At 36.6% G+C, this 27,619-nt stretch overlaps 3 protein-coding genes across 6 annotated transcripts; 1 reads left to right on the forward strand and 2 right to left on the reverse strand.

The window, feature by feature from the left end:
- Positions 1-3,480: 3,480 nt before the first annotated feature.
- Positions 3,481-14,186, forward strand: LOC108979365 (subtilisin-like protease SBT6.1). 3 transcript variants are annotated; one of them, XM_018950034.2, is made up of 11 exons: positions 3,481-4,236; positions 4,837-4,965; positions 5,095-5,247; positions 5,602-5,718; positions 5,958-6,142; positions 9,443-9,706; positions 9,832-10,903; positions 11,329-11,823; positions 11,984-12,044; positions 12,130-12,220; positions 13,645-14,186. In XM_018950034.2, coding segments are annotated over exons 1-11 (3,168 nt in total). In that variant the 5' UTR covers positions 3,481-3,636; the 3' UTR covers positions 13,646-14,186. The 3 variants fall into 3 exon arrangements, with proteins under 3 accessions (XP_018805579.1, XP_018805582.1, XP_018805581.1); XM_018950037.2 differs by lacking the exon at positions 13,645-14,186 and having other exon boundaries at positions 11,984-12,048; positions 12,130-12,438; XM_018950036.2 differs by lacking the exons at positions 11,984-12,044; positions 12,130-12,220; positions 13,645-14,186 and having other exon boundaries at positions 11,333-11,463.
- On the reverse strand, positions 14,065-18,594 carry LOC108979369 (ras-related protein Rab7-like). The gene is made up of 7 exons (XM_018950041.2): positions 18,328-18,594; positions 15,910-15,936; positions 15,681-15,780; positions 15,419-15,565; positions 15,251-15,331; positions 14,804-14,949; positions 14,065-14,402 (listed from the first exon to the last, which is right to left on the reverse strand). The coding sequence occupies exons 1-7, from the start codon at positions 18,378-18,380 to the stop codon at positions 14,336-14,338; spliced, it is 621 nt and encodes a 206-aa protein (XP_018805586.1). The 5' UTR covers positions 18,381-18,594; the 3' UTR covers positions 14,065-14,335.
- A 4,266-nt stretch (positions 18,595-22,860) lies between these two features.
- LOC108979367 (proline-rich receptor-like protein kinase PERK1) lies at positions 22,861-27,619 on the reverse strand. 2 transcript variants are annotated; one of them, XM_018950038.2, is made up of 8 exons: positions 26,748-27,618; positions 25,338-25,910; positions 24,907-24,993; positions 24,730-24,800; positions 24,433-24,509; positions 23,958-24,099; positions 23,706-23,867; positions 22,861-23,354 (listed from the first exon to the last, which is right to left on the reverse strand). In XM_018950038.2, exons 1-8 carry the CDS (start codon positions 27,397-27,399, stop codon positions 23,046-23,048), a joined length of 2,073 nt encoding a protein of 690 aa, XP_018805583.1. In that variant the 5' UTR covers positions 27,400-27,618; the 3' UTR covers positions 22,861-23,045. The 2 variants fall into 2 exon arrangements, with proteins under 2 accessions (XP_018805583.1, XP_035539326.1); XM_035683433.1 differs by having other exon boundaries at positions 23,706-24,099; positions 26,748-27,619.

The following is a 27,619-nucleotide window of genomic DNA, read 5'->3' on the forward strand; positions in this document are numbered from 1 at the left end:
CTTATCTGACATGAAATACTAGAAAGACATCATCATGGAGTTGAGACAAAATGTGGTTGATCAGTTTCTTTTTAAACAAGATGCTATATATTAAGTTCTGCACTAAAATTATATAAGTTAGATTCATTAATTAGTGTGCATGTCCGTGCTTAACATTTCTCGTTTAAACACACACAAGTGACCTGTTTCATTTTTAGTTTTGGAGACTTGACTGCTAGAGAGAAGTACTATTACACCTGAAATAAAAACATCATAAGATAAAATCAGTAGCAAAATGATTGAATCGGAAATATGGCCACATGCAATAGAGTTGGGGTGGATCTCCGTCCCTAGAGCATTCTCATTAGAATAGTCAAATCCAAATAAGGTCACTCAAATGGCTAATAGGATATGAAAATATGCTACATTAGATTAGGCAAATTCATTTAAGAGTAACTTTCAGCTACGGTAAATCCAAGCTTTCGGTCATATTTAGATGTATACTGTAGCTAGCTTTACCAAAGCAATTGTTTACTATTATTCCGTTTCTCTCCTCTTGATTTTTCCTCTTTCTACCAAACTTTGTTGCTTTTTCCTTACTTGTTTTTCCTCTTCGTTTCTACTTCTTTGCTCTGCCCTCATGGAATGAACTGGTCGGATTGAATATCACCATGTTTGTGGTTATTAGCATTAAATCACCATTGAAAATATGATTTTTTTTAATCAATAATTTAATTACTAATTAACATATAATCAATAGAATAGTAAAATATATAAAAATAAAAAATTTAATAAATTTAAAAAATATATTAAATTAATATTATTTTATTATTATATAAATAATAAATGGATAATCAAATATGAGGATTAGATGTGAATGAAATAGATAAAAGTAAATTCATGTCATATTAGTTAAAAATTGGGTTTGGCTTTGACTATTCCAATGAAAGTGCTCTAAGGGGCGGTGATCATCACCTTTAAGGTGACTTGAGGGGTGTAAACCTTGATGCGGATTCATGCACTCGATTATACCTAGATCCTCATATAGGTTTATAATGCAATTCGAGTACCCGCTTAGCTTAACTCGAATATAATCCTGACGGTTGTCTAGCCTTACCCGTTTACAAAAATCTGAGTATTCAGATACTCGGATTGTAACTGAATATGCTAATTTGTCAAAAAAATATTTTAAAGAGGAAGATTACAAACATAGATTTAATTGTTTCACTTATAAGACCTTTTTTTTTTTTTTAAATGTCCTGTAATCCAGTATTAACCCCATATCCATATTATATAATAGTACCCACATCCATATAGAGGCATGTGCAAAATCCGAATACCCCACTTGGATGATCGAGTTTTCCAATGTTTGGATTGGACTAATAAAAAACTAGCCTAGATGTAATACCATCGCTACGAATACGCCACGAAGTGCACGCACATGACTTCTTGTTGGAATATATTCACTATAGAATTTTCCATTCACTAATGGTGGTTAATTAGATGAGTAATATTATATATAGTCGTAAAATACATAAACGTCATGCAGTCATTTTGAAAAAGAGTAAGATTCACTCATAAAAAAATAATTTATTTTCATGTGGATCTCATATTTATTTATTTTTTCAAAGTGACTGCACGACGCTTGCACACTCACAACTACAAGTATCATTTCTCTAATTAGATTGGGCATTGTAAACTAGGGGTGTTAAAATCAATTGAAAAATCAATTGGACCAATCGAATGGGACCTCTAATTCGTAACTGGTCCGGTCTAATTCCGGTTCTTAAAAATAAAAATCGGTTTAAAACCAATTTTTATATTTTAAAAATCAGTTTGAGCTGAAGTGAACTTATATTTATTTTTAATTTTAATTTTTTATATTATATATAAAATACCTGTTATATAAGTTTGTACAAGTTGAAATATTTTTTTGGGATTGAAATAGAAGCATACTGCATGTTGCATGTCTTATGCAGTGCCGTAGTGCAATGCACAGCTGCACTATGAAACCGCTTGCCTCTCAATTTATGCTACAGTGTGGTGCACAGTTGCATTGGCGGAACCAGAAATTTGTTATAGGGGGCGAGCAAAGTTAAAATTATAATAAAATATTTTTTATTTTATTTTTGAGTAAAAAATAATTTATAAGATCAAAATAATTTTATAGAGGAGATTAACATAACGTTTTAGAGAGAAAACTAACACAATATAAAATAATATAATTCTATTAAATCATAAAAAAATTAATACAAATTTTTTTTTCAAACTTTGTGGGGGCCATGGCCCCCTTGCCCCTGTGTAGGTCTGCCACTGCACAGTTGCACTTTGAAACAAGTTTTTATTTTTTAGAGAGTAAAGTTACTCTCACCACTTCTGATCTCGGTCCCGTTATATTTTTTTTTTAATTTTTTAAATATTATTTTTACTTAGTGATTAAATAAGTATTTTTTAATGATATTATAATTTTTTTTTAAAATATTTTCTAGTGTTAAAAAAATATATGTATAAAAATGTAAAATAAAAAAACACAACATTTTACACACAACGATGACTCCCAGCGAGACTGGGAGCGGTGGCTGTAGAGCCACCCTTTTTCAAACCGCTTGGCTCTCAACTTAAGCAGTGCACAACTGTGCTGTAAAACCGCTTGAGAAAAATCTAATTGTAAGTGATTCTGCGCACTAATACGTATATCCATTCAATATGATTAGTACGCAAACTTGCTTGTACATAGTAAAACTCAAATTATATTAGTCTTTTGGAAAGGGAAGTTATGGCCCTATGGGCTTATAAACTAATAAAATGGAAAAATGTAATCAGATAAAAGATTTAGAAATCAATAGATGTGGTAAATTGAAAAAATCAGACCGGACTAGACTAGATTGAAATCGAAAAAAAAAAAAAAATTTCGATATTTTGATAATGAATCGATCATATCGATTTTTAAATTTGATATATATCAATTCGATTTTAAAATATATCTAAAATCGGACGAAATCGAACCAATTACACCGTTGTTATAAACATCCACCCCCACTTACTTTGAAATATGAAATGATATTCTTATCTTGAGAAGCCTTACATTTTGATATCATTAGTATAAATAAAATTAGAATGCCAGCCTCTTTGTTAAAACAAAGAATAAATCTTCTTCACACACTACTATATGAAAAAGTCCCAGCACACCTAACGTGCTGGGGTGAAAAAAAAAAAAAAAATTTATAAGGGTGTACTGCGGCTTCCGGCTGATGCGCAACACAGTCCTAAAACAAAAGCACATTAATTTTTATTATTGAAAAAATCACATTAGTTAATTTCATTAAAACGGCATGATTGGAGAGGCAATAATCACACTATAAATTAATATTAATCTAAATAAACATGAAAAATATAGATTAACAAATCAATAATTAAGATAATATATTAGAATTTAATGGATAACTTATGGAAAAGTTAATTTACTAAATTGACCATTTTTTTCCCCTCAAAACTACTTCACGAACGAAGAACCCATCGCCTGAGAGCCAAAACAAATCTCCCACCACCTGAACTGAACGTAGGCATCGGATTCAACTGAACAATCTCTCCGATGTGGGAACATTCCCGCCGAATCAATAACCCTTCGTCGAGCTTTATAACGGTGTCTTCTCCGCCATGATCAGACGCCAAACCTCCGCCTTCACTTCCTTCTCACTCTCTTTCCTCTTCCTCCTCGTTTCTCTCTCTCTCCTCCATTTCAAACCCTCTCTTCTCCCTTCTCAACCGCTAACCCTAAGTCCCTCACAACCCAATTCAACTCTGCCCCAAACCCCTCCCCCTCGCAACAACTACATCGTCCGGTTTCTTCAGTACAAGCCTGCGGAGGAGCATCGGGATTATCTCGAGTCGAGCGTTCGATCCGACGGCTGGGAATGGATCGACCGGAAGAATCCGTCATCCAAGTACCCGACCGATTTCGGGTTGGTTTCGATCCAGGAGATTGCGAGGGAGAGGGTGATTGGGGAGATTAGGAAATTGGGGCTGGTGAAGGATGTAAATATGGACTTGACCTACAGGAGGGGTTTACTTGAGCAGAAGAGGAAGGGTAAGGCTGGCGCTGGGGGTAGGGACAGGGTTGGCGCTTTTGTCGACGGGAAGAAGCGACCAGGGAAGATTTTTACGGCGATGTCGTTTAGCGAGGGCGATGGCGAGGGGGAGTATTATTCTGCGATTAGCAATTCTTCGATTAGGTGGGGACGCCACTTTTTGATGCAGGTAATTTTCCCTTTATCTTTATGATTTGGATTCTGTTTGGTTTTGGCCGGCCCGCCGGCCGGGGGGGATCGAGGATGGGGAAAGGGAAAGGGAAAGGATTGAAATCTGGGGAGGTTTTATGCTTTTCTGCTTTTTTGGATAATTTGGTTGCTTATAAGATATGAAGAGCCCTGCGTTTATTGGTCAGTGGAATTTAATATCGGTCAAATTCTTGGTTACTGATAGGGAGCATTTGTCAGCTTCGTGAATGTCATTGGTAATATATCTAGAGTATACACTTATCAAAAAATATATCTAGATTATACGATGCTGGAAGCTTGTAATCCGAGAGTTTCTGTTCCTTTAGGCACAATCCATATTATATTTCCAAAGACACTCGCACACCTACTTATCAACAACAAAATAATTTCCAACGACACACCTCCGAACTTTGTAAACTTATGCTGCTTATGGATGTAAACAATTAAGAACGTGCTGAACCTTTTACATGTGTACTGAAAATTTCCTTTTAATTTTATGAACTTTGAGATACAGTTGGTAGAACAAGCTCTCAATTTCTGGATGTATTCTTATGCTCTGAGGTTTATTTTATTGTTGCAGAAGTCTCAAGTTACTTCCTTGTTCGGAGCTGAAGTTCTGTGGTCAAAAGGTTATACTGGTGCAAAAGTCAAAATGGCCATCTTTGACACTGGCATTCGAGCTAATCATCCACATTTTCGTAATATCAAGGTAACACTGGTTGAGAAAATGTCCTGGAGTGTTCTGTGTTTCTGTATTTTTATAGATTGGAACTTAAAATGTGCTTTTAAATGAGGCTTTAGCGGAGGAACCAATTATTAATATTGAGGTTATAATCAGGAGCGTACAAACTGGACCAATGAGGATACACTAAATGACAATCTCGGACATGGTACATTTGTTGCTGGTGTTATAGCTGGTGGAGATGCAGAGTGTCTTGGTTTTGCTCCAGATACAGAGATTTATGCTTTTCGTGTGTTTACTGATGCACAGGTAAAGCAAATTTGACAGATGTTACAGCTTTGTGTATATTGAAGGTTCTGTCTGCCCCATTTAACTTGAAGTTGTATTTATGCGTCACTTTTTTTCCTCACCATGTGGATTCACATTGGCATTTTATGTGCAATCCTGCTTTGTAGTTAGTCCATAGGATTTATACTTCACAAATGGATATCGATTTCTCTCTCGATGGTTCACTAAATTCATATCAGCAGGTTATTGAAAAGTTTGTATCTTGTTTATTATGTGTATTCGTATATCTTTTAAATTATTGTTATTTTTTGAACACTTGGATTTAGTCAAGAAAATTATTAAGATTATAATAAACTTTCATTCAGCCTATTGCAGGTATCATACACATCATGGTTCCTTGATGCGTTCAATTATGCCATGGCAACCAATATGGATGTACTCAATTTGAGTATAGGAGGACCTGATTACTTGGATCTCCCATTTGTAGAGAAGGTAAGATGCCATTGGCTTGATATAATTTGATATAACAGTGTTTTCAAAAAGGGCGAAAAATATGTATCAGAATCATATCATCTCTATCACATATAATAACCGTCTTTTTTTGCAGCATACCTTTCCACCACATTGCTATTACCACTCAATTTCACAAATTATGCTTTGGTTTGTATAAGTTAATGCTGTTGCTATCACTTTTTCCCCTTTTACATAGTTTCTGTTCCTTTGCTCTCTAGGTTTGGGAAATAACAGCAAATAACATAATTATGGTCTCGGCAATTGGAAATGATGGACCACTTTATGGTACTTTAAACAATCCAGCAGACCAAAGTGACGTCATCGGTGTTGGTGGCATTGACTACAATGACCACATAGCCTCATTTTCTTCACGTGGGATGAGTACTTGGGAGATCCCTCATGGGTACTCTATCAGCATTCATTTCATATTTAAATTTGTCCACAGTATTACATTGTTACCATTTTTGGGGTTAAAATATTCTCTCTTTTTTTTTGTAAGTAAGATAAAATTTTATTCAACAAATGTAATAGGTGAAGCCCATGTACACAGGAAGTATACAAAAGAAACACCTAATTACATTCTATAAAGAGGAAAATGAAAACAGAAAATCATGAGCTGAAACTCCATCAAGCCCTACTGCGGAAAACCACTGCAATAAAGAAAATACAAAGAATTTCCAGATTTTATCCATAGTGCGCTCCTTATTGTTAAAACATCGCTCTTTCCTCTCCCACCATATACACCACATGAGACACAACGGAACCATCTTCCACACAACAGCCACTTGAGTAGAAATTCGAAGCCCCATCCAGCATGCAAGCAAATCCCCAACTTTCATAGGCATCACCCAAACCAACCCAACTCTACTGAAAACACCATCCCACAAAGCCTTTGCCACCTCGCAGTGCAGAAGTTAATGATCCACAGATTCTCCATATTTCTTACTCATGAATCACCACTCTGTAATAACAAATCCACGCTTTCTCAAATTATCGATCATCAAAATGTTTCCAAGTGATGCTGTCCATATGGAAAAAGCAAACTTTGGAAGGCACATGAGACCTCCAAATACACTTCCAAGGAAAAGGAGAACAATGCTGAACAGTCAACACCTTATAGTAAGATTGTACTGAGAACTTCTTGCTACCCTTATGCTTCCATATCATTTTATCCCTTTCATTATCCCCAACCCGCAAGGAATATAAGAAGCTGGAAAAAATTAGAAACCTCCTCAAGTTCCCAGTCCTTTACAGCTCTAGTAAAACCAACATCCCACTGCAAGGTTCCATTAGAATGGACTAACAAATCAGAAACGGAAGCATTACGGAATCATTTCGATGAGCTGCTATACAAAAAATAACTGGAAACATGGTAAAAAGAGCCCAATCAACACACCAAATATAAAACCAAAAATGGATCCTTGAACCCTCACCAACAACAACGTTCGTATGTTTGACGAAATTCTCCCATCCCTTTCTAATAAATTTCCAAAGACTCACACCATAAGCCCCGCTAGCCTCCTTAGAACACATGCGCCCCCCACCCCCCAATCACAAGTTTCTGATCTATAACCTCCCTTCATAACGATTCCCCTTTCAATGATACCTCTAAAACCATTTCCCCAACAAGGCCTTGCTAAAGCTACTCAAATTATGAATCCCCAAACGAGAACAAACTCTATTCCAATTGACAAGGTGGAATTTTAGTCTCCTTACCCATTCCACCCCACAAAAATGTACGAAATAATTTTTCAATCTGGTTTCCCACCCCTGCAGGCAAAGGAAATGTAATAAGTTGGGAGATTGGAAAGAGTACTTTTAATAGGAGTAATTCTTCCCCCCTTTTGATAAGTATAACCGCTTCCAATCCGCCAGCCTTTTCTCAATCTTCTCAACCACCCCATCCCAAATAGACTTAGCCTTGAAAGACACCCCCAACGGAAGACCAAGATATTTCATAGGTAGCAGCAACTTTACACCCCAAAAAATCCTCCAAAAAGTTAATATTCCGCACCTCCTCCACCGGAACCATCTCCAACTTGCCCAAATTCACCTTAAGGCTTGATACATCTTCAAAACATAATAACACAGCCCTAAAGGCTTGAATCTGCCCACGATCAGCATCACATAAAGCATAACATAATAGTATCATCTACAAAAAGAAGATGAGAAAGTATGATAAAGCTATTATTAACATTTCCCACTGTAAATCCAGAAAGGAACCCCCCCCCCCCCACCCCCTCTCTCTCTAACAGCAGCCTCCACCATTCAACTCAAAGCTTCATGATAACAATAAAAAGGAGAGGGGATAACGGGTCCCCCTGTCTCAAACCATGAGAACTGTGGAAAAAACCACAAGGATTTCCATTAACTAACACTGAAAACTATGGAAAAAACCACGAGAACTATATTTCTGCTTCTCTTTTTTGTATTATGTGTGTCGTTTGGCATGGGCACTTGGAAGATTCCTTGTGGCTATACTTCACCATGGTCACTAAATTTTTCCTGAATAGTACATTGGTTTTTACTTGCTTTTGATATAAAAAATAATATTGCTGCTTCTGTTTTTTTTTTCTCCTTTCTTTGTCTGTCTGTCTATTTTTTGAGCAATACTAAAGTTATATACTAAGTCTGATAAATCTATCTTAGGTTCTACTCTCTCTGTGGCCAAGGGGGAAGATATCATTTAAAGCTACAAAACTCAGTGTGTTATGTGTAAAGAATACTTTACATCACCATGTCTGTTATGTCTAAAGACTGGGTTGTGTGTACCAAAACTTACATGTGCTCTTGAACTAAACCTTATAAACTTATGCCCTTGAGCCTAGCTCCTCATTTGCTGGATATACATGTAGATTGGTTTTCTTCTTCAATCTTATTTATGATTTACTTACTGTTAGCCATCCATGTCAAAAATTCATTTTTGTTGCCTTCCCCCTCTCTTCCCTCCTACCCCTGTATTATTTAGTAACCTGACAGTTCCATCATCCATGCAAAGGAGATTTTGCCAATTATGCAAACCAAAGTAAAATCTGTGAAATCTGTTTATGTATGTAGTGTTTGTTCTAGAGTTGTACGTCTATTGTATCCAAACTTAATCGAAGGATTTAAGCTTTTGCTGCTCAGGTAACTTGTTCAATTCTTTATGCAGTTGATAAAATAACTTAGTGAGGATCCTCTCCATATTAAAAGAACTTCGAGTCTTGTGCAGTTCAGTCACCCTCCAACTCCATCCATGCAGGGGGTCCACCTTTTACTGCATGATAGCTGATTGAAAGGGCCTGTCTTGAAACTTATGACTTTCTTTGAACTGGGGGAGTAGCATTGTTACTCCAATGATTCTTTCTGCCTAATTTAACTAATAAGACCTGTGCTGCTCCATTCTTGACCATTTTCTGATCAGCGTTGTCTCACTCTGTCAATTGGGTTTCTTGGATATGTGATCCATCTACGTAGTGTTCTGGTTGTAAACCAGTTCGGTCCTTGCTTTCTCTCTACTAGATAATCTTTGCGTCATTCCCTCGAGGTTTTAAACCGATACTGATGGCTATTACCATATCTATTTTTCCTTTGTTATCAGTGCTTGTCTAAACAATGCTCAATTTTGTACTTGGATCTGTAGTTTATTTTATCCCTGTACATGCTTGCTTTGTTATGCTTATGACTGTACAAAGCTTTAGCTCTGTTAAATTTGCATTTACAGTTATGGTCGTGTGAAGCCAGATGTCGTTGCCTATGGGCGAGAAATTATGGGTTCCAAGATCAGTACTGGTTGTAAAAGTTTATCAGGCACTAGTGTGGCAAGTCCCGTGGTTGCTGGTGTTGTATGCTTGCTTGTTAGTGTCATCCCCGAAAGCAGGCAGAAAGACATTTTAAATCCGGCAAGCATGAAACAAGCATTGGTTGAGGGAGCTGCTAAGCTTTCAGGTCCCAATATGTATGAGCAGGGTGCAGGCAGAGTTGATCTGTAAGTTTCCTAGTTAGCTGGGCCCCTTGGTCTTATGTGAGATTTTGTTTCTTGGTTATTAGTTATTGCCACGATCAGTATATTTTAGTTGTTTTGCTGCAAGTTCTAAATTTGGAATTTATCAGGTTAGAATCATTTGAAATCCTTAAGAACTACCAACCACGGGCAAGCATCTTCCCTGGTGTTCTGGATTACACAGATTGCCCTTATTCCTGGCCTTTTTGCCGTCAACCACTCTATGCAGGTGCCATGCCTGTCATCTTTAATGCCACTATTTTGAATGGGATGGGTGTAATTGGCTATGTTGAAAGTCCACCAACATGGCATCCTTCCAATGAGGAAGGGAATCTGTTAAGCATTCACTTTACTTATTCTGAGGTCATCTGGCCTTGGACTGGTTATTTAGCGCTTCACATGCAAATTAAGGAGGAAGGTTCCCAGTTTTCTGGAGAGATTGAGGGCAATGTAACTCTTCAGGTGTACAGTCCTCCAGCTCGAGGAGAGAATCGCCCTCGAATCAGTACATGTGTGCTTCACTTGAAGTTAAAAGTGGTCCCAACTCCAGCAAGGTCAAAACGTGTTTTATGGGATCAGTTCCACAGTATTAAATATCCTCCTGGTTATATTCCAAGAGATTCTCTCGATGTTCGTAATGACATTCTTGACTGGCATGGAGATCACCTGCATACGAATTTTCACATTATGTTCAACATGTTGCGAGATGCTGGATATTTTGTTGAAACTCTTGGTTCTCCTCTTACATGCTTTGATGCTCGCCAGTACGGGACACTTCTGCTGGTAGATCTCGAAGATGAGTACTTTGAGGAGGAGATTGAAAAGCTGAGAGATGATGTTATTAGTACCGGGTTGGGGCTTGCTGTATTTGCTGAGTGGTATAATGTGGAAACAATGGTAAAAATGAGATTTTTTGATGATAATACACGCAGCTGGTGGACTCCAGTTACTGGAGGTGCAAATATTCCAGCACTTAATGATCTTTTGGCCCCATTTGGGATTGCTTTTGGAGATAAGATTCTTAATGGTGATTTTTCTATTGACGGTGAGCAGAGTCGATATGCGTCTGGAACAGATATAGTGAGGTTTCCGGCAGGTGGTTTTGTGCACAGTTTCCCTTTCCTGGATAGCTCAGAGAGTGGGGCCACTCAAAATGTATTGTTGACTTCAGGCATGACCAAGGTGAGCAGTCAAGGGGGCTTTTTTTTTATTTTTTCCCCTCCATTGATTTTGAAGAGTGGAAAGCTTTTTAAAATTGGGGAAACTATGTTTTGCACCAGTGAACTACCACCGATAATTTAATGTGTACTTTAAATTGCTCCTGCAATTAATATCTGAACGAGGGTGCAAATATGTGTCTGCCTGCCTGCCTGTCTGTCTTTCTCTCTCACACACGCACAAACAAAGACTTGCACATCACAAATTATTTTGTCAATCAATTTCTTAGAAAGCTGTATCAAATATAAAACAATCAATCTGAAATTTAAGTTCAACTAACTCATTTATAGGGCAATATAATTCTTCCATCATACAGGCACGAATTTTTGTCTTTAGAAATATGTATATGGTCTGTGAAAATGCTAACATATGGGGTCTATCAATGGCAGGCAGACTCTCCCATTCTTGGTCTTTTAGGTGTGGGTGATGGTCGGGTTGCAGTATATGGAGACTCCAATTGTTTGGACAGCAGCCACATGGTCACCAATTGTTATTGGCTTTTGAGAAAAATATTGGATTACACTAGCGGGAACATCAGAGATCCGGTGCTTTTCTCTGATTCAGTCAAACGAGATACACGCTTGCATGTAGAAGACAATCAATTACCTTTGCGCAGAACTGATGTTAATTTCTCTACTTATTCAGCTGTTGTGGGAAAGGAATTGATCTGCAGGAGTGACTCCAGATATGAAATTTGGGGGACTAAGGGCTACAATTTACAGGTTAGGGGAAGAAACAGAAAACTGCCTGGTTATCCTCTCATTGATTTGGGGAGAGGTTTAAATTCAACAGTAGACAGTTCCAATTTGAGGCATCCCAAGTTGCCTGTGAAAAATAAGGGTGATTCGGGAAAGGGATACTTGGACCTGATCTACCGGGATGAGGTAAGAAACAGAAACTTTGGGTGGATTTCTTCCTAACGGCTCTGTCCAACTTCCAACATGAAGTGTTATTTTTCCTTTCTTTTTTTTTTCTTTATATTTATCATTCGAATATACTTTTGTATTATAACATCAATTAATCCATTTTCCTTATTGCTTGCAGGCTGAGGCACCAGTAACAATTGCTAGTCATTGGCTTGTTCCTGCGGTAGTTGCAGTAACTGGTCAGTGATCATTGAATTTTGATCTCTGGATTTTGATGCTTCTAGATATCTGTCATTTTTCTAATGTTTTGCTGTTGTCTGTCAGGTCTTCTTTTGTTTTTGAGCTTTTGGCGAATTCGACAGAAGCGGCGCCGACGAAGGAAAGGATCTGGTTCTGGTCGTTTTGCCAATCTGTAGTAAGGAATTGAAGTTTCTGTAGCTTAACTCTGTATCATTGTTATACTACCATAGAATTCCTTTGTAACATGTTACACATGTTCGAGATTTTTGTTTTCGGCATCACCACAGGAAGTTAGTTTTGTATTCTTCATAGGTTTGTAGTTTTATTCTTTGCTAGGATGCTCTTCAGTGGCACAATTTTTCAATATAGTGAAACATGCAATCACCGGTAACAGCCTAGTGGAAAGTTCTAACCTCTGTAGAGCAAAAAAGTTATGAGTTCAAATTTCTGGTTAATTCTTTTCTTTGCAAAGAGAAATCATGGTTCCTTGAGATAAAGACTTCTAGAACAATTAGAAAAACGTGGAAAAATAAATAGGAAATAAAACTAAAAATTGCTTTTGAGGTTAGCATACGTCTTGGAGTTGGCAGATGAAATCTTGTAGGTCATGTTATGGTTAATTATTTATTAGTCAGGGAAAATGTATGCTTCTCTTCCAATTTATCAAACATTTTACATTTTGCGGCACAAACTACAAATATTGATACATTGTAACAAAAGACCAACAAATAGATGTGGTACAAATGTAAGATGTCTATTATTTAAAAATTATCTTTTAAATCAAATTATGCCCTGTGGATGGTGTGTGGTATAAAAGCTTTCAAATAGAATTATTCTATATATTTTCCTTGTTAATATGTGGCAGAATAAAGAGAGGTCCTCTGGTTTCTTAAATGCATTCAAGAGGGAGGAAGCTATAAAGGAAAATAATTAACTTGCATTTCTCCTACAACTTTATATTAAATGAATGGTAGCTTTGTAAAATTGAAAGCCATTTTTACTGAAGTGGCATCCTTGCATTGGTTGATTTGAAATGGATTGTAAAAGAGTTGTAATTATAATTTATATTAGCACTCAACTGCAAAACTAGGTCTGCAAAAGTCCAGCATCTCTGCAGGCTTTTTTAGGTCAACTCTCAAAATGGCTGAGGTTTGGTGGTCGAAGGGAAGGCTTTTAAATTCACATACCCAAACAATGCAGGCTAGATTTTAGGGAGATGTCCATGGACTTTATCTCTTGCCGAAAAAAAATAGAAAGGAAGAAGAAGAAGAAGAATGAATTGGAAGACTCAATTTGAGATCTGACTTTACATGTTGGATGAGGAATTTTCTAGAAAGTCAATAAGTGAGCTTGCAAGTATCCTTGTTATCGAAGTTTCTCTCTTTCCAGTCATTATGGAGATGACAACAGGCCAGAAATTGAAAAGGAGCTTCAATTCTTTTAGTTTTGATTGCTCTCTGCACTACGAAACGTTTAGATTTAATTTATAATAAAAATAATTTTAAAATCTAACGGTATGTCAAGTCATTTCATTTTATAAATTTATTTTTATAAAATTTCGTCATAGCTAAAGCGTTTCTCCTCAATCAAACATGGCAGGTCCCGGTTTTTGCTCGAAGAGAGGGAGGGCCAGGGAAAGAGGAGAAAACCTTGGCAGTCAGTAGTAACATTTATTCTGTTTGCTGGCTTTTGTGCATGAGAGTTCAGGTAAAGGCAAAAGAACAGTTCGATCTATGCTCACCGTGCGGCCGTGCACCTGACAGATGAATCCACCACCTCCCATAGTGACCTCATCGCAAAACCCCACCATGGCATGCTTCATTTCCACTTCATCGTTCGACTTCTCTTTTTTTAGATAGTTATGAGTTAGAGACTACGTTGGAAATCATACTCCAATGCAAAGAATACTCCCCAAGAGTGATAGCAAAATTTGGTTTGAAGAACAAGAAGACGGTCTTCAATTGGCTATTGACATTAAAGTTCAGCTTAAAGCACTGCACGCCCCAGTAATCCGAGAAGAAAACAATCAAATTATATAGATCAGAAGGATTGCAGAGATCAGTACAGAAGGATTCATATTCTATAGACAGAATAGAGTACAAAATATAAACATGAGAAAGAGAACAAGTAAAATATGGATAGATATCAACCTCCCTATCCTCAGGTGATTACTAGTATACATGGAACCTCTAAGAAACTTCCCTGAATTATTAGTGGGTGGCAACTGGAGAAGAGTTTCACATTTGCCTATTTTCCTTGTTTGATTTATACAACTTGATCGAGATCTCTTCTAACATTCACAACCCGATGATCTTTGTTGCTGTCGACCAACCACATCAATGGTGTCAGGGAGGTAGCTTCATCATCAACAGAGAGAATTGAAAATTAGCATCCACCATGATATTTGCATGTATCATTATCAGATGCAGAAACGATACTGTAAACTAAGGAATGAAGTCAGGCAAGGGATTGAAAAATCCAAATAACCAAGTATTTGGAAAACAAAAATGGCAGGATTTTATTTAGGATACACCTTTCAAGTTCTGGCAAACACAGTAATCTTACACGATGCATTACAAACCCGAACAAAACTCTGCTATAGATGGAACCAAGACAGATTTTAAAACTTGCCCATGCAATGTGGTAGAAGTGATAGCAAAGCCATATAACTATCAATCAGGAAAGTCAAAACTGATTATCACAAAAATAAAAAATAATAATAATAATAATAATGGCAGGTGCATAAATTAGTTCTTACATTTCTTCTTCAGGTTCATTTTTTAGAGCATCTTTTGCTATACACTGGAAAGCAGCTTCTACATTGAAACCTTCTTTTGCAGAAGTTTCAAAATAGGGAATATTTCCCTTGGAGGCACACCATGCCCTTGCCTTCTTCTCAGATACCTGAAAGTTAGAATGAGAAGTGCATAATATAAGAACAGAGTTCAGGGAGAAATGAGGACAGAAAAACAAAAACATATCCAGAAACCCAAACATTGACTCGCTATACAGAAACCTCAAATTTAAACTTTTTACTTCAACGTGCAAAAATTGCTCGAAGCAACCTTGCATAAAAAGTTTATTTCATCACTTCCTTCCGCTCTCATGGTATAATAATATATAACATGAGTTCCTGCCTGATCAACTTTGGATAATCCAATATAAAATGAGGAACCTGAGTCAGAAGAAAAGGAACTCATCTTACCACCCTACTATTGCCAGCATCAACATCTATCTTGTTCCCCAAAACAACAAATGGGAAGTTTTCAGGATCAGAAGGGCCGGCCTAAATATTAAATCCAAATCAGAAAGAATTCAATCACAAATACAATTGAAAATTGCATTGGTCAAATGCTGATGGATCAATAACTACCTGAATCAGAAACTCTTCCCTCCAGTTCTTGAGGTTATCAAATGATTTCATGACATTCACATCATAGACTAGAACACAACAGTCCGCCCCACGGTAAAATGCCACTCCAAGGCTTTGAAACCTTTCCTGCCCAGCAGTATCCCATATCTAAAAGTAATAGGATCACAGATTGTCAGTCTAAAACGAGAAGGAATCGGCTTACTGATCATAACATAATATTGCACAAAAGCCAAATTAATATCTGAGGTTTGGGATCATAAACCTGCAATGTAAAAAGCCTATCCTCAAATTGCACTTCTTTCGTCAAGAAATCTGCTCCAATTGTTGCTTTGTATTGATTACTGAACTTGCGATTAACAAATCTAATAACGAGTACAAGGCAAATCACGATACAAAATTGCAACAACATGTGTGTTTATGTGTGTGCTTGAATCCCAGTCCGTATGTGCATATGCAAGCAAACCATATATATATTGCAAGTTAGAGGATACTGATTCATCAGAGAAGTCTTCCCGACCCTGCCAAAGTTCAAAAAACAACAAAATGAGCATTAGTAAAATTACTCCAATACAATTGAAGAAACATAAACAATTAGTATATGTTTGGTTGGTTAGAAAAGTGAAGGAAAGTAGGGCTGAGCAAAAATCCGACTCCGAATCCGACCCACTCTGGCTCCGGCTCCGCTCAAACTCCGACAAGTCGGAGTCGGAGTCGGAGTCGGAGTTGGAGTTTTTTCCCTATTGGAAATCGGAGTCAGAGTCGGAGCGGAGTCATTGAAGAACCGACTCCGACTCCGCTCCGATCCGCCTCCGACTTGGCCCTCCGACTGCGCCTCCGATTTTATACATATTTTATAAAAATGTGTTTTTCTATATATTAATCATTTAAATTTTATACAACTATATCTTATATAGTTAGTTAAACTCAATAATATACTAATTAAATAATATATTTATACTATAATATATAGACTAAATTGACTAATAAATAATAATAGTTTAGTATATGACTATATGTAAATATCATACTATTACAAATTTACAATATTACTACCATGTTACATGTAAGTTGTAACACTAAATTACTAATGTATAAATATAATAACATGTAATACTAATGTATATATAATATACTATAAACACTAATATGCTTAATAACATCAACTGTAATACTAATGGATAAACACTAATCTATAAATTTAGAATAACATATAATACTAATGTATAATAACTAAAGTATTATTCATATAAATTTTATATAACAATATCTTGTATTAATTATATTTTTGGACTTAATAAATTCTCAACATATTCCTTTTGATAAATATATTAGTAATACTAATATACATTAGTATAGTAATTAGATTTATGGTCTAATACTAATACTAGTATATCACTATAGTTAATAGTATCATATAGTAATATAGTATTAGTAATTAATACTATAGTGATTTATATAGTAATTTATATATAGACTTAAAGTGGATTATTAATACTATCAGTGATATAGTTAGTCTGGTGATTTATACTAATAGTATTATATAGTTATACTAAATTAAAATCATTATAGCAAATACTAATATATAGTTATGCTAATCACTATAACTAATACTAATACTAATATAGACTATAATTATAACTTATAGTATTATACTTATACAAAATCACTATAACTTATACTAATATAGTTATACTAAATCACTATAACTAATACTAATATTTATACTAATACTATTAGTGTATTACTAATATTTATATATATTAATATATATATCAAGTATAAGAGATTAGAGATTTAATATATATAATATTAAATCACTAACATACTAATAGTATGATATTATAGTATTAGTAATTATATTATAAGATATAGTAATAGACTAATAGTATATTATAGTAATAGTATATTATATATAAAATAGTAATACTATTTTTCGAATCTTCATTTTGTATATGGTGCCTTTTTTTTTAATATTCATATATAATAATATATATCATATATTTTTTATAAATCTTCATATATATATAATATAATTAAAAATAGATTCATAGTAATTATAATAGTATACTATAGTAACTATACAATGCTTTTTTTTTTTAATCTTCATTTCGTATACGGTACCTTTGTTTATTGTAGTGATTAGTTGGATGTGGATATGGAATCATGGATGATGGGAGTACATGTAAAAATAGGACTTTCTTTTTATTTTTAATTTTTGAATGTATGTTATTATGTTACTTGTTTTATTTAGTTGTATTTTTTATTATAATAAAAAGTTTAATAAGTTTGGATTGTAATTTTGAGAAAATTGAAATTTGAAAGCCCACAATTTTTTTATTTTTTTTTAAAAAGTGGGTCAAATATGAAGTTAAAAAAATTAAAAAAAAAAGTCTAAAAATCCGACTCTGCTCCGACTCCACTCCGACAAGTCGAAGTCGGAGGCGGAGCAGATTCTCTATATATTGGAGTCGGAGTCGGAGGTCGAATCCGACCTCCGACAAAGTCGGAGTCGGCCCTCCGACTCTGAAACGGTCGGTACTCAGCCCTAAAGGAAAGATTAAATATTGAATACCATGTTTGCCATTTTCTTCGCAATCATCCAACAATTTGAACCATTGATAATTATTCGTCAATTTTCAATCTCTCAAGAGCATAGATTAAAAAATACTTCAATAAAAACCACAGGCATTTATTCCATTTACTACATCATTGTATCCAGAACAAAACCCAGGCTTAATTTGTAATCAAGAACACGAGAAAGTAATGATCTACTCGCAGTTCCACCTAAAGCAATTAGTTGATTTCAATTACCAAAGGAAAAATAAAATTAAAAAAAGCAGTTCACTTTCTGAGTAATCAAACAGGGTAAAAAAAATGAGGCCCAATTTTTTTTAAGAAGAAAATCTCACCCGCTGTCACCGAGGATTATGACCTTTAGAAGCATACGCCTTCGAGAAGCCATAAATTGAAATGAAGAGGCCACGAAGATTTTCCGCGAAAATTATGGTTTCCTTCTCTGTGTGTGTGAGGAGAACAACGAAAAACTGAAACTTTCCGAGTTCTTTTCTAGATATGTATATTCAGGAATCAGGATGCACAAGGCGAGGATTCTGCTTTTCCCCCGAAACTAATCATAAATAGACGGTCAGCAAAATCGGAGAATTACTTAGGAATCTAACAACTACCAGTCTCCCACCGCCAGTTCTGGTCAGAGAGGTGCCCTGAAAAACAAGGAATTAAAAAAAAAAAAAATTAATTAGTATTTTTTGTATGTGTCATTAAATGATTAATATTTGAAAACTGCCACTATAAATAATGAGATTATGCTCATTTAATCACATTCAGTTCCAAGATTTAGGATTGATTTGCTAGATGTGTAAAGATAATTATAAAAAATAGATTTATATTTTAGACGTGAAACTTATTTTATAATAAATTATCTTTTACAATCTAAGAGCACTAATAATGGTTTAACTAAAATTTGGCTAAATTTTGATTAGAAAATTCACTTTTATAAATTTAGCTAGTCATTTTTTAACAATATCAAATAATAAATTCTTAAAATTTATCACTATTATATTAAAATATTAATTTTGATATTTTTAATTATTTTAATTTTAATTGTAATTGAAATATTTATTTATTATTAAAAAATATCTATTAATTTTCTAACGTTCATATAATTTTTTAATAATATGTTTTAAGATTAGAGAATTTTACAAATGAGAAACAGGTATTTTAGATTTTTTTAACTGGAAAATCGAGATTCTAAACTCTAGAATAGCCAAACGTATACCGTATACGACTTCCATTTATTCTGGAATAGCAAAACTCATGAATTACTGAGTTCTTTTCTCCCACAAGGCTAAAAGATTATTTTAACACCAAGCCTAGCCAACAATTTGGGCTGGCTACTGGCTAGATAGCTAGCAATTTGAGTGTAGGTGTACCAACGTTCTCCTAGCGGCAGGTGTCCCCTTGTCTTGTCGGTTATGGCCTTGCCATTTTGTACCGGGGTTGTACTACTGTCCTCCTTGTTCATTTTGTCAATTGGCGGACGAACCTTGCCTGGTCGTGGTTATCTGAGTGGGCCGGCAGCCATCCCTGTCATTGCATATTGGCCTTACTGGCCATTAAACGTTGTGTGTCCATGATCTGTTGAGACTTTCCGTGTCCTTCCTGCAATTGGCTACCTGGGAGAGGTGACGGCTGCCTCTGATGTTGCATGTGGGGCCCTTTCCCTATGGAGCTTCTCACGTTCTGGCAAGGAATGTGCCTATGTCTTGCCCCCTCTTCCTGGACACTCACGGGCCTTGCCCATTCCTCTTCCTAGTCGTTCCATAGTCATGCCGTCTTGGGCTTGTCTCGATTTTGAGGGCGGTGAGGGGCTTTGATGGGTCTGCTGGGGAACGGGCCTTGCCCAGTCTGCTAGGGGGAGTAACTTGCCCTCACACATATTGTACAAAAGCTTTTGCTCACACTGATTTACATTTTACCCACTTTGACACATGCTTGACCATAACTTTACAATCAATCAAGAAAATATTATTAGGGGTTGGTGATGACGAGTTTGGTTTTGGCAAAAATTCATATACAAGAGGTTTCCTAGTTTCTTCAAGCATTGTAGGATGCAATGCCACAATATAAGTGACTGTAAAAGACTTCATAATATGAAAACTGCTCTAGCAACCTCAACCCCATTATTGCCTCATGTTGAGGAAGTTTGGGTTTCGAAACCCAACTTTGTTGGAAATCCTATTGCTTCCTTCTCTTAGATGAGTACAACTGAAGAAGTTGTTTTTACCCATCCTGCTTTGGTTCCTAATAATGCCCTTCATGCGGTTTTGATATAATTTAAAATTCAAATTGTAATACTATGACCAAAAGCTACATTGGATTGGTTTGTGCTACAATTTGCTGGTCTAGATTGGCTGAAGTAAATTGGCTAATTCCATTAACGTTGTGCGCGGTAGCTAAAAAATCTCCATTGTGCGGTGGTGCATTGATCTCACACTCAATTTAGGCTGCACATGAGTCACATGCATCACTCTTTTTTATTATCTTTTTCTACTGGTCGAAGGATAAGTAACTGGGGAGTCTTGTGGTGCAGTACATGATAGTCGTGGGTGGACAGAAAGTAGCAAATTAGCCCATCTCCGTGTTATATTAGGAAACAAGAAAAAAAAAATCATTGAACAGTTCTGAAAAGAGTCGGAATGGAGGAGGGAGTGAGGAGCGAGAGAGAGAATTGATGACCTAAGCCTTAATTCTTCTTTAGACATTTCTGAGTAATAATTAGTGAAGTTGATTCCACACAGTTTATTAATCAAAACTCTTCATATGACCTTCTTTTATATGATCAAAGTATACACGGTCATGTAGAAGGGATGACTTGTACAAATGGGACAGACTTGATTGAGACTTCAGTCCTGTTTGGGCTTCAAAGTTTCTTGCAGTCACCCTCTCTCACTTCAAAAAAATATATATACTTACCATTGCCCTTCGCTTCTTGAATACAAAGAACTTTTGAGGTTTGGGCCCTCTTCTTTTTGGTTTCAAAAGATGTGGACTAAACATCCTGGTTTTATTGATTTTAGCCTTGCTAATTGGAGGCAGCAAGCCTGCACTTTTGTTGGCTTGAAGAAGTTGGCTTTCAAGCTGAAAAAAGGTTGAAGATTACTCTCAAGGAATGGATTTCACTAGTTTTTTTTGGCATTATAATCCTGACACTAGCTAAATTAAGAGACAAAATACAAGCACCAAAGGTCTCTTTAAAAGGTTGTTTCTAATCTGTTTCTTTTACAAATTATAAAAAAAGAATATGATATAATTTTGAGTAATGATACACGTACAACTATTTTGTAAAAAAAAAATATAATATAATTTTGAGTAATGATACACGTGCAATCCTTTTATTTCACGGTATGGTTGCGGACAAGAAGAGGAAAGTCACTGTTACTTCTCTTACTTTGCCCAATGGTGTTGTTTCTTCTAATAATCATAATTGCATTCAATTAAAATTAGACTCAAAGTAAACTCTTCAAAAAAAAAAAAAAAAAATGAAGTCTCAAACTTTATAAAAGATAATAATTCTAACAAAGGGTGGATTATTTAACTAAATTATTACAAAAAAAAAAAAAAGGTGAGGTATAATGCAAGTTGGATTGAGACCCATGAAACTGAAATCCAACAAGAAGAACATGGCAAATGCTTTCTTCCACATGCAACGACGGCAAAAGTACGATTAATGTTAGCGAAAAGTCATTATAACAGTGTAAATTTTGTACTTATTGCGTGGTTGTTTCTAATTAATTATTCTCAATACTCACTTGAAAAGATATGTGATTTAGATAATGCCACATCATATATACAAAATGAATATTTTTAATAGTGACTTCTATATATAGTTATTCTTTTATATATATATATATATATATTTATATATATATGGCAGTTTATATGTACTTTAGGATCATCAATCAGTAGCTCAATTACAGAAGCAACTAAACTTAGCATCTTTTAAGCATTTGCGTGCTGCGTGTAGGGTCCAGTTTTCGCTCAAAAGTAGGCCATGGGGTTGGACCAACTGCAACGACTATAAGCAAAATTATTAATATTTAATTTAAAATTTATTTATTTCGATCTTTATCATCTCTTACAATAGTCAACAAGTGCCGTACAATTAATTTTAAACAAAATTAAGACTTGCGTAAAAAATTCTTTTTTTTTTTCCTCGCGAAGAAGCAACCTTATTTTATGAGCTGGCCGCCATTATTTATTTCTTAAATTAATTGATTTTTTTTATTCATCATTCATATATCATATATTTGATAAGAGAAAAATAATAATAAAAAATAAAAAATTATGAATAGTATAAAAATGATGAGTATAATTTTTCTTGACGGAATACCACTGTTTTGATTGTTCTGACTTCGCGAGAGAAACAAGACTTTGCTTTCTTTGGCTGGCATGCATGTGAGGTCGCAACCTTATCAAGCAAATGTGGAGATTTGCTGGCTTCACAGTGTTTCTTTTATAGTGCGTTTGCGCATCCATGCATGCGTGCTTGCATTTGTGAGTGCTGTTTATCAAGTTCCCTTTCACTGGCTTACATACATATGATAGGAAGTAACTCGCTTTCAAATTCAACCAAATCCAATAACAGATGTTGCATTACATCAAGCAAAACCCCAAGGATAGGAACCAATCCCTCATCTAGAAAGAAAGATCGCTTACCAAACATATCTGTAACAACTAAAATCGATTGACATGGTAAGCATGGTACAGTTCCAGATATGAAAAATACAAAATACAGAAATAACTTACAGTGCTTTGCCATCACCTCTTCAACAACATCCCACCTAATTTTTACTTTCCAATACAAGAAAAACTGACAAGACAACGAATGGAGATGAGGGCATTGAGCATATTTGAACAACGAATAAAAGAATCGAACAAGTTTCTCTGTTATTTTCTCGTATAAGCACTATTGATAAATACATTGTGAAAAAACCGATAAGTCGAAAGAAAAAAGAAAATGTGTTAACTCATACAGAACATGTCATCCTGTGATCAACTTGACAAAGTGTAAAAATCATTTACATGAAGAATGAAAGGGCATCGGTTGTCAAGACCTTCCACTGAAAACTTGGCTGCTTTTCTTCATCTTTCCCGTCTCCATTTCTCGGGTGGTGTGGCCTTCGCTGCTAGAGCCAGAAGGGTACAAACCATATTCGCTGGTTGGTCCACTGTATTCACTACTGGCACCATACTCCTGGCTTCCCAATGCCATCTTCCTGAATTTCTTCATGTCTGCGTTGTATTGACTGGTGTCATAGTCTGAGCTTCCATGAGAACTGTATGCAGAGCCGTGTACAGGTCTGATTCCTTCATTAAGATCAGCTAGAGATGCATCTCCTTCCAAAGCACGAACAATCTGCAAAATTCCGGTTAATAATTACTGGTTAGAAGCCTTTCAATTGTAATGAATAGCAAATACAAAGATGACCGTTAAAGGTCTTGGCAATGCTAGTAAGACCCAAGCAAGGCCTTCACCAGCAGCAACAGAAACTCTGTATTGTCAAAAGAAGCAATATTCAAAAACATGACTTTACCGGACAATACTCCACCTTTTATGCCTATTTCAAACTTTCTCGTATGCCTATTCCAAAATAAAAACTATTTGTTTGTTTCAACAGATTTAACTACTGCATTTGGTCAACTCAATCAATAGACTGTCTGGTAAGCAAATACCTAGGTCAATCAAAAATGAAAATTTAAACTCTACCTGGCTCATTCGTGGGCGACGCCGGGCTGAATGACGCACACAAGCTGCAGCACAAGCAACCATGCTAGCCATCTCATTGGGTTCATAATCATTTTTCAGCCTTGGATCAACCAGAGCATCAAAGTTTCTCTCTTCAAGAGCTCGTGTGAGCAAAGGCCTTGCCTGTAATGCCAACAGAGATTTAGGTTTTATATCTGACATCTGATTTTGAAAAATCGTATTTGTCCTTAGAAATAAGAATTCCTCACTCACCCACTCTACTAAACTCTCCTCCATATGGGTTGTGTCAACAGGTCGGTGTCCAGTGATCAACTCCAAAAGCATGACCCCATAGGAGAAAACATCAGATTTGTCTGAAAGTTTTCCACTTGAAGCATATTCTGGAGCCAGATACCTGCCACAGGAGAGTATGTGAGAACTTGGAGAATATATCCTGACAATCAGAAGACTGGACGGTAGAGCATCAAGCACAGTTCACTGTTCAGATGAACATAATTGGCAACACACCAATGCAGCAGGAATTCACATGGACCTTTCGGTTGCAAAAACTGCATGCAGAAACAGCCTATATACTAGATCTGGGATTTATAAAGAGGTTACAACAAACATAATTTTGGAAAAGAAGAAACTACAATAATCCAATTCAGACTAGGTCATATCAACTAATATATTAACTATCAAAGCCACAAAAGTAAGCAACAAGAATATGAAAAGAGTTGGGTCTTACCCAAAAGTTCCCATCACCCGGGTGGAGACATGAGTATTGGCATCAGAAGAAAACTTAGCAAGTCCAAAATCTGCAACCTGAGCAATAGTATTGCCAAATTTGTTAAATCAGATCTCATGAGGAAAACAATAGAATTATTAAATTGCCAAATAGAGAATATGCTGGTTCAAATAAACAAGATCAACAAGAATTTAATGGGCAGACCCTTGTCAACATTGCAATAGAAAAAGGCAGAACTTCCATTTATGACAATGAAAAAGGTGACAGGTTATAAGAAATCAGTATTGAAATTGATACCTTTGCCTCAAACTTGAAATCTAAAAGTATATTAGCTGCTTTGATATCACGATGAATGATCCTGGGATGGCCTACATGCATATAGTTTTACAATGTTAAAAGTTTAAACAAAACGTCAGCAACTCCAATAAAAGAGTGATTGCTCGAATATGAGAGAGATAAAGAGAGAGAACTCACAATCCTCATGAAGATATGCCAGTCCTTTTGCAGATCCTAAAGCAATTTTAAGTCTGGTGGGCCAATCCATAGTAGGTCGTCCATTCCCTGCAATAAGAATCCTCTATCAAGATCTCAGCAACAGCATAACAATGAGCACCTCAATGCTTTGTAACACATGAAGCATCTACCAACTATTATTCAATATTGTGACAAAAAACCAACAAAGAACCAATGATTATTATTAGTAGCAAAATGAGAAACAAACAATTGAGCCAAAATCTTTTTTTTTTTTTTTTTTTTTATAAGTACAATTGAGCCAAAATCATGTAAAAACAGCAAAGAAAAAAGCATATAAATTTAGAGGAAACTGGGGAGCATCCCATTTGGTGCTTAACAAGAAAGCTCTATATATTAATTACCAACAAAAAGTGCTGAAGAAACAAACTTACCATGTAAGTGGAACTCTAAAGTATTATTCGTAACAAACTCATAAACAAGCAGTCTTTGGGACCCAGTGATACAGTACCCAACCAATGAAACCAGATGTTTGTGATGCACTCGGCTAATAATCTCAACCTCTGCCTGAAACTCACGCTCCCCCTGCCCACTTCCAGCTTTCAACTGCTTAATAGCTACTTCCTTGCCATTTGGAAGAACTCCTCTATGCACATACCCAAATCCACCCTGTCCAAGGAGGTTGGCATCCGAAAAGCCATCCGTTGCCATTGCTAATTCCTCATATGTAAAAGTGCTCTTTGAGAAACCTAATACCATTCCTGGATGAGGTGGTGGGAGTGGGTTTTCTGACCCTGAATAATTGGAGCCCGAACCTCCACTGCTGCTCAGGAAATTTGGTGGTGGTGGGGGCTTTGGTGTCATAAGAGAACTTGTTGGTGAGTGGGGTGGTCGTGACGCAACTGCTGGTGGAGGAGAGGGTTTTGGAAACACTCCGACAACATGATCTGCAGGTGGGGGAGCATTTTGCTGTTGCCAATGCTGTGGTGCACCACCGTAAGGGCCATCTGGAAATTCCAACAGACACTAGAAATGAGCTAATAATATTTTTATGCCTTTTTTATAGCAGTCAGGCTCTGATCAAAATTAAGTTAACGAGTTCGTTTTTCCATTTCCACAAGCTCCACAACTGAGAAATGGCAATAGAAAACAACAGTAGCAGAAAGGCATTGGTATTGCTTCAAATAGTCAGGTATTGTCATGGAAAGCAATAATCTAAAATAAAATAAAAAACTGAAAAATGATCAACAAAAAACGCAACAATGCAAAATCATTTTGCTACGCGATCAATTAGAAGCTTATCTTTTGGATGAGAAACATAATAAAACAGCTTGGAATGTCATAGCTGAAAAATGTCCAACTAGACAACAGACACACATTAACCAGATCTTTATCCAAACCCACATTAATAACACTTATGCACGTCAATCTATGACTACCTGGGAAAGGAAAAACACATTAATTAGATCCTCTTATTTTTCAATAAAACATTTTTCCAGGCATGTGGCCTGATCTAATATCTCACAGTCAACAAAAACTAAAAATAAAACCTAATAAATTACCAAAAAAAAAAAAAAACTTAAATGTGAGGTGAAAACCTATAAACTCGAATCGCAGAAGAAATCAAGAATACTTGGTCAAAACTAAAAACGACCCCAAAAAAATCCTTTCTCCGACTACCCAACGAAATCACAATGAGATAACCCACACACAAAAACTTAGAATTGATGGAGTTCGGTCAAAATTCAAAAAACCAAGAATGAAATCAAATCTCATTTTCAGATATGCAATTAACAAGAAATATTATTCGAGGTAAAAAAAAAAAAGAGAGAGAGAGCTTTTACTTTTGGGTCCAGGAGGTGGAGGCGGATAGTAGGCCTCCTCGTCACGGCGCCTCCTCTTCTTCTTGGTGCAACACACGCACAATATACTCAGCACGACCAGAATCACCACACCACCGATCGCTATCCCCACCACAACCCCGGTAGATATACCATTCGACGATGAGTCCGGCGACGATGATGACGAATTAGTGGGCGGGGGCGGCGGGCTCCTAACAGTCGGGGTGTTACCAGAACTAGACGGAGGCGGTGGGCTCCGCGTCGCCGGGGGTGACGGAGTGCTCGACGGAGGAGGAGGAGAGGAAGCCGGTGTGCTCGGTGGCGGAGATGAAGTAGGTGGAGAAGGAGGTGACGGAGATGCGGTCGGGGGAGTGGGAGAGGGTGTGGACGGTGGTGGAGAAGACGGCGTGGATGGTGGTGGTGCAGATGGAGTGGAAGGTGCTGGTGGAGAAGGAGTGGACGGAGGAGGAGTGGAGGGAGTAGCCGGTGGAGGAGCAGATGGAGTGGCGGGGGGAGGCGCGGAGGGAGTAGCCGGAGGAGGAGCAGAGGGAGTAGCCGGAGGCGGAGCGGAGGGAGTGGAAGGAGGCGGAGCAGAGGGAGTTGCAGGAGCAGGCGAGGAGGGAGTGGTAGGAGACGCGCCGGGGGCCTGAGACATGGCTTATAGGAAAAGGAGGTACTTTCTCTCCAGAGAGAGAAAGAATAAAGGTTGCGTAGAATTGGGAATGGAAAAGAGATCAGGAGTCCTTTAATGGTAAGGGCACATGGAGGAGGAGGACGAGAGCAGTGATGTTTGGAAGTTGGAAGTTTGAACACAAAACACACACACACGAGCTGTGAACAGTTTGGGTTTACGCACACCACAACACCTCAAACAA

This window comes from Juglans regia, chromosome 1 (assembly GCF_001411555.2).
Source record: "Juglans regia cultivar Chandler chromosome 1, Walnut 2.0, whole genome shotgun sequence".
NCBI lineage: Eukaryota > Viridiplantae > Streptophyta > Magnoliopsida > Fagales > Juglandaceae > Juglans > Juglans regia.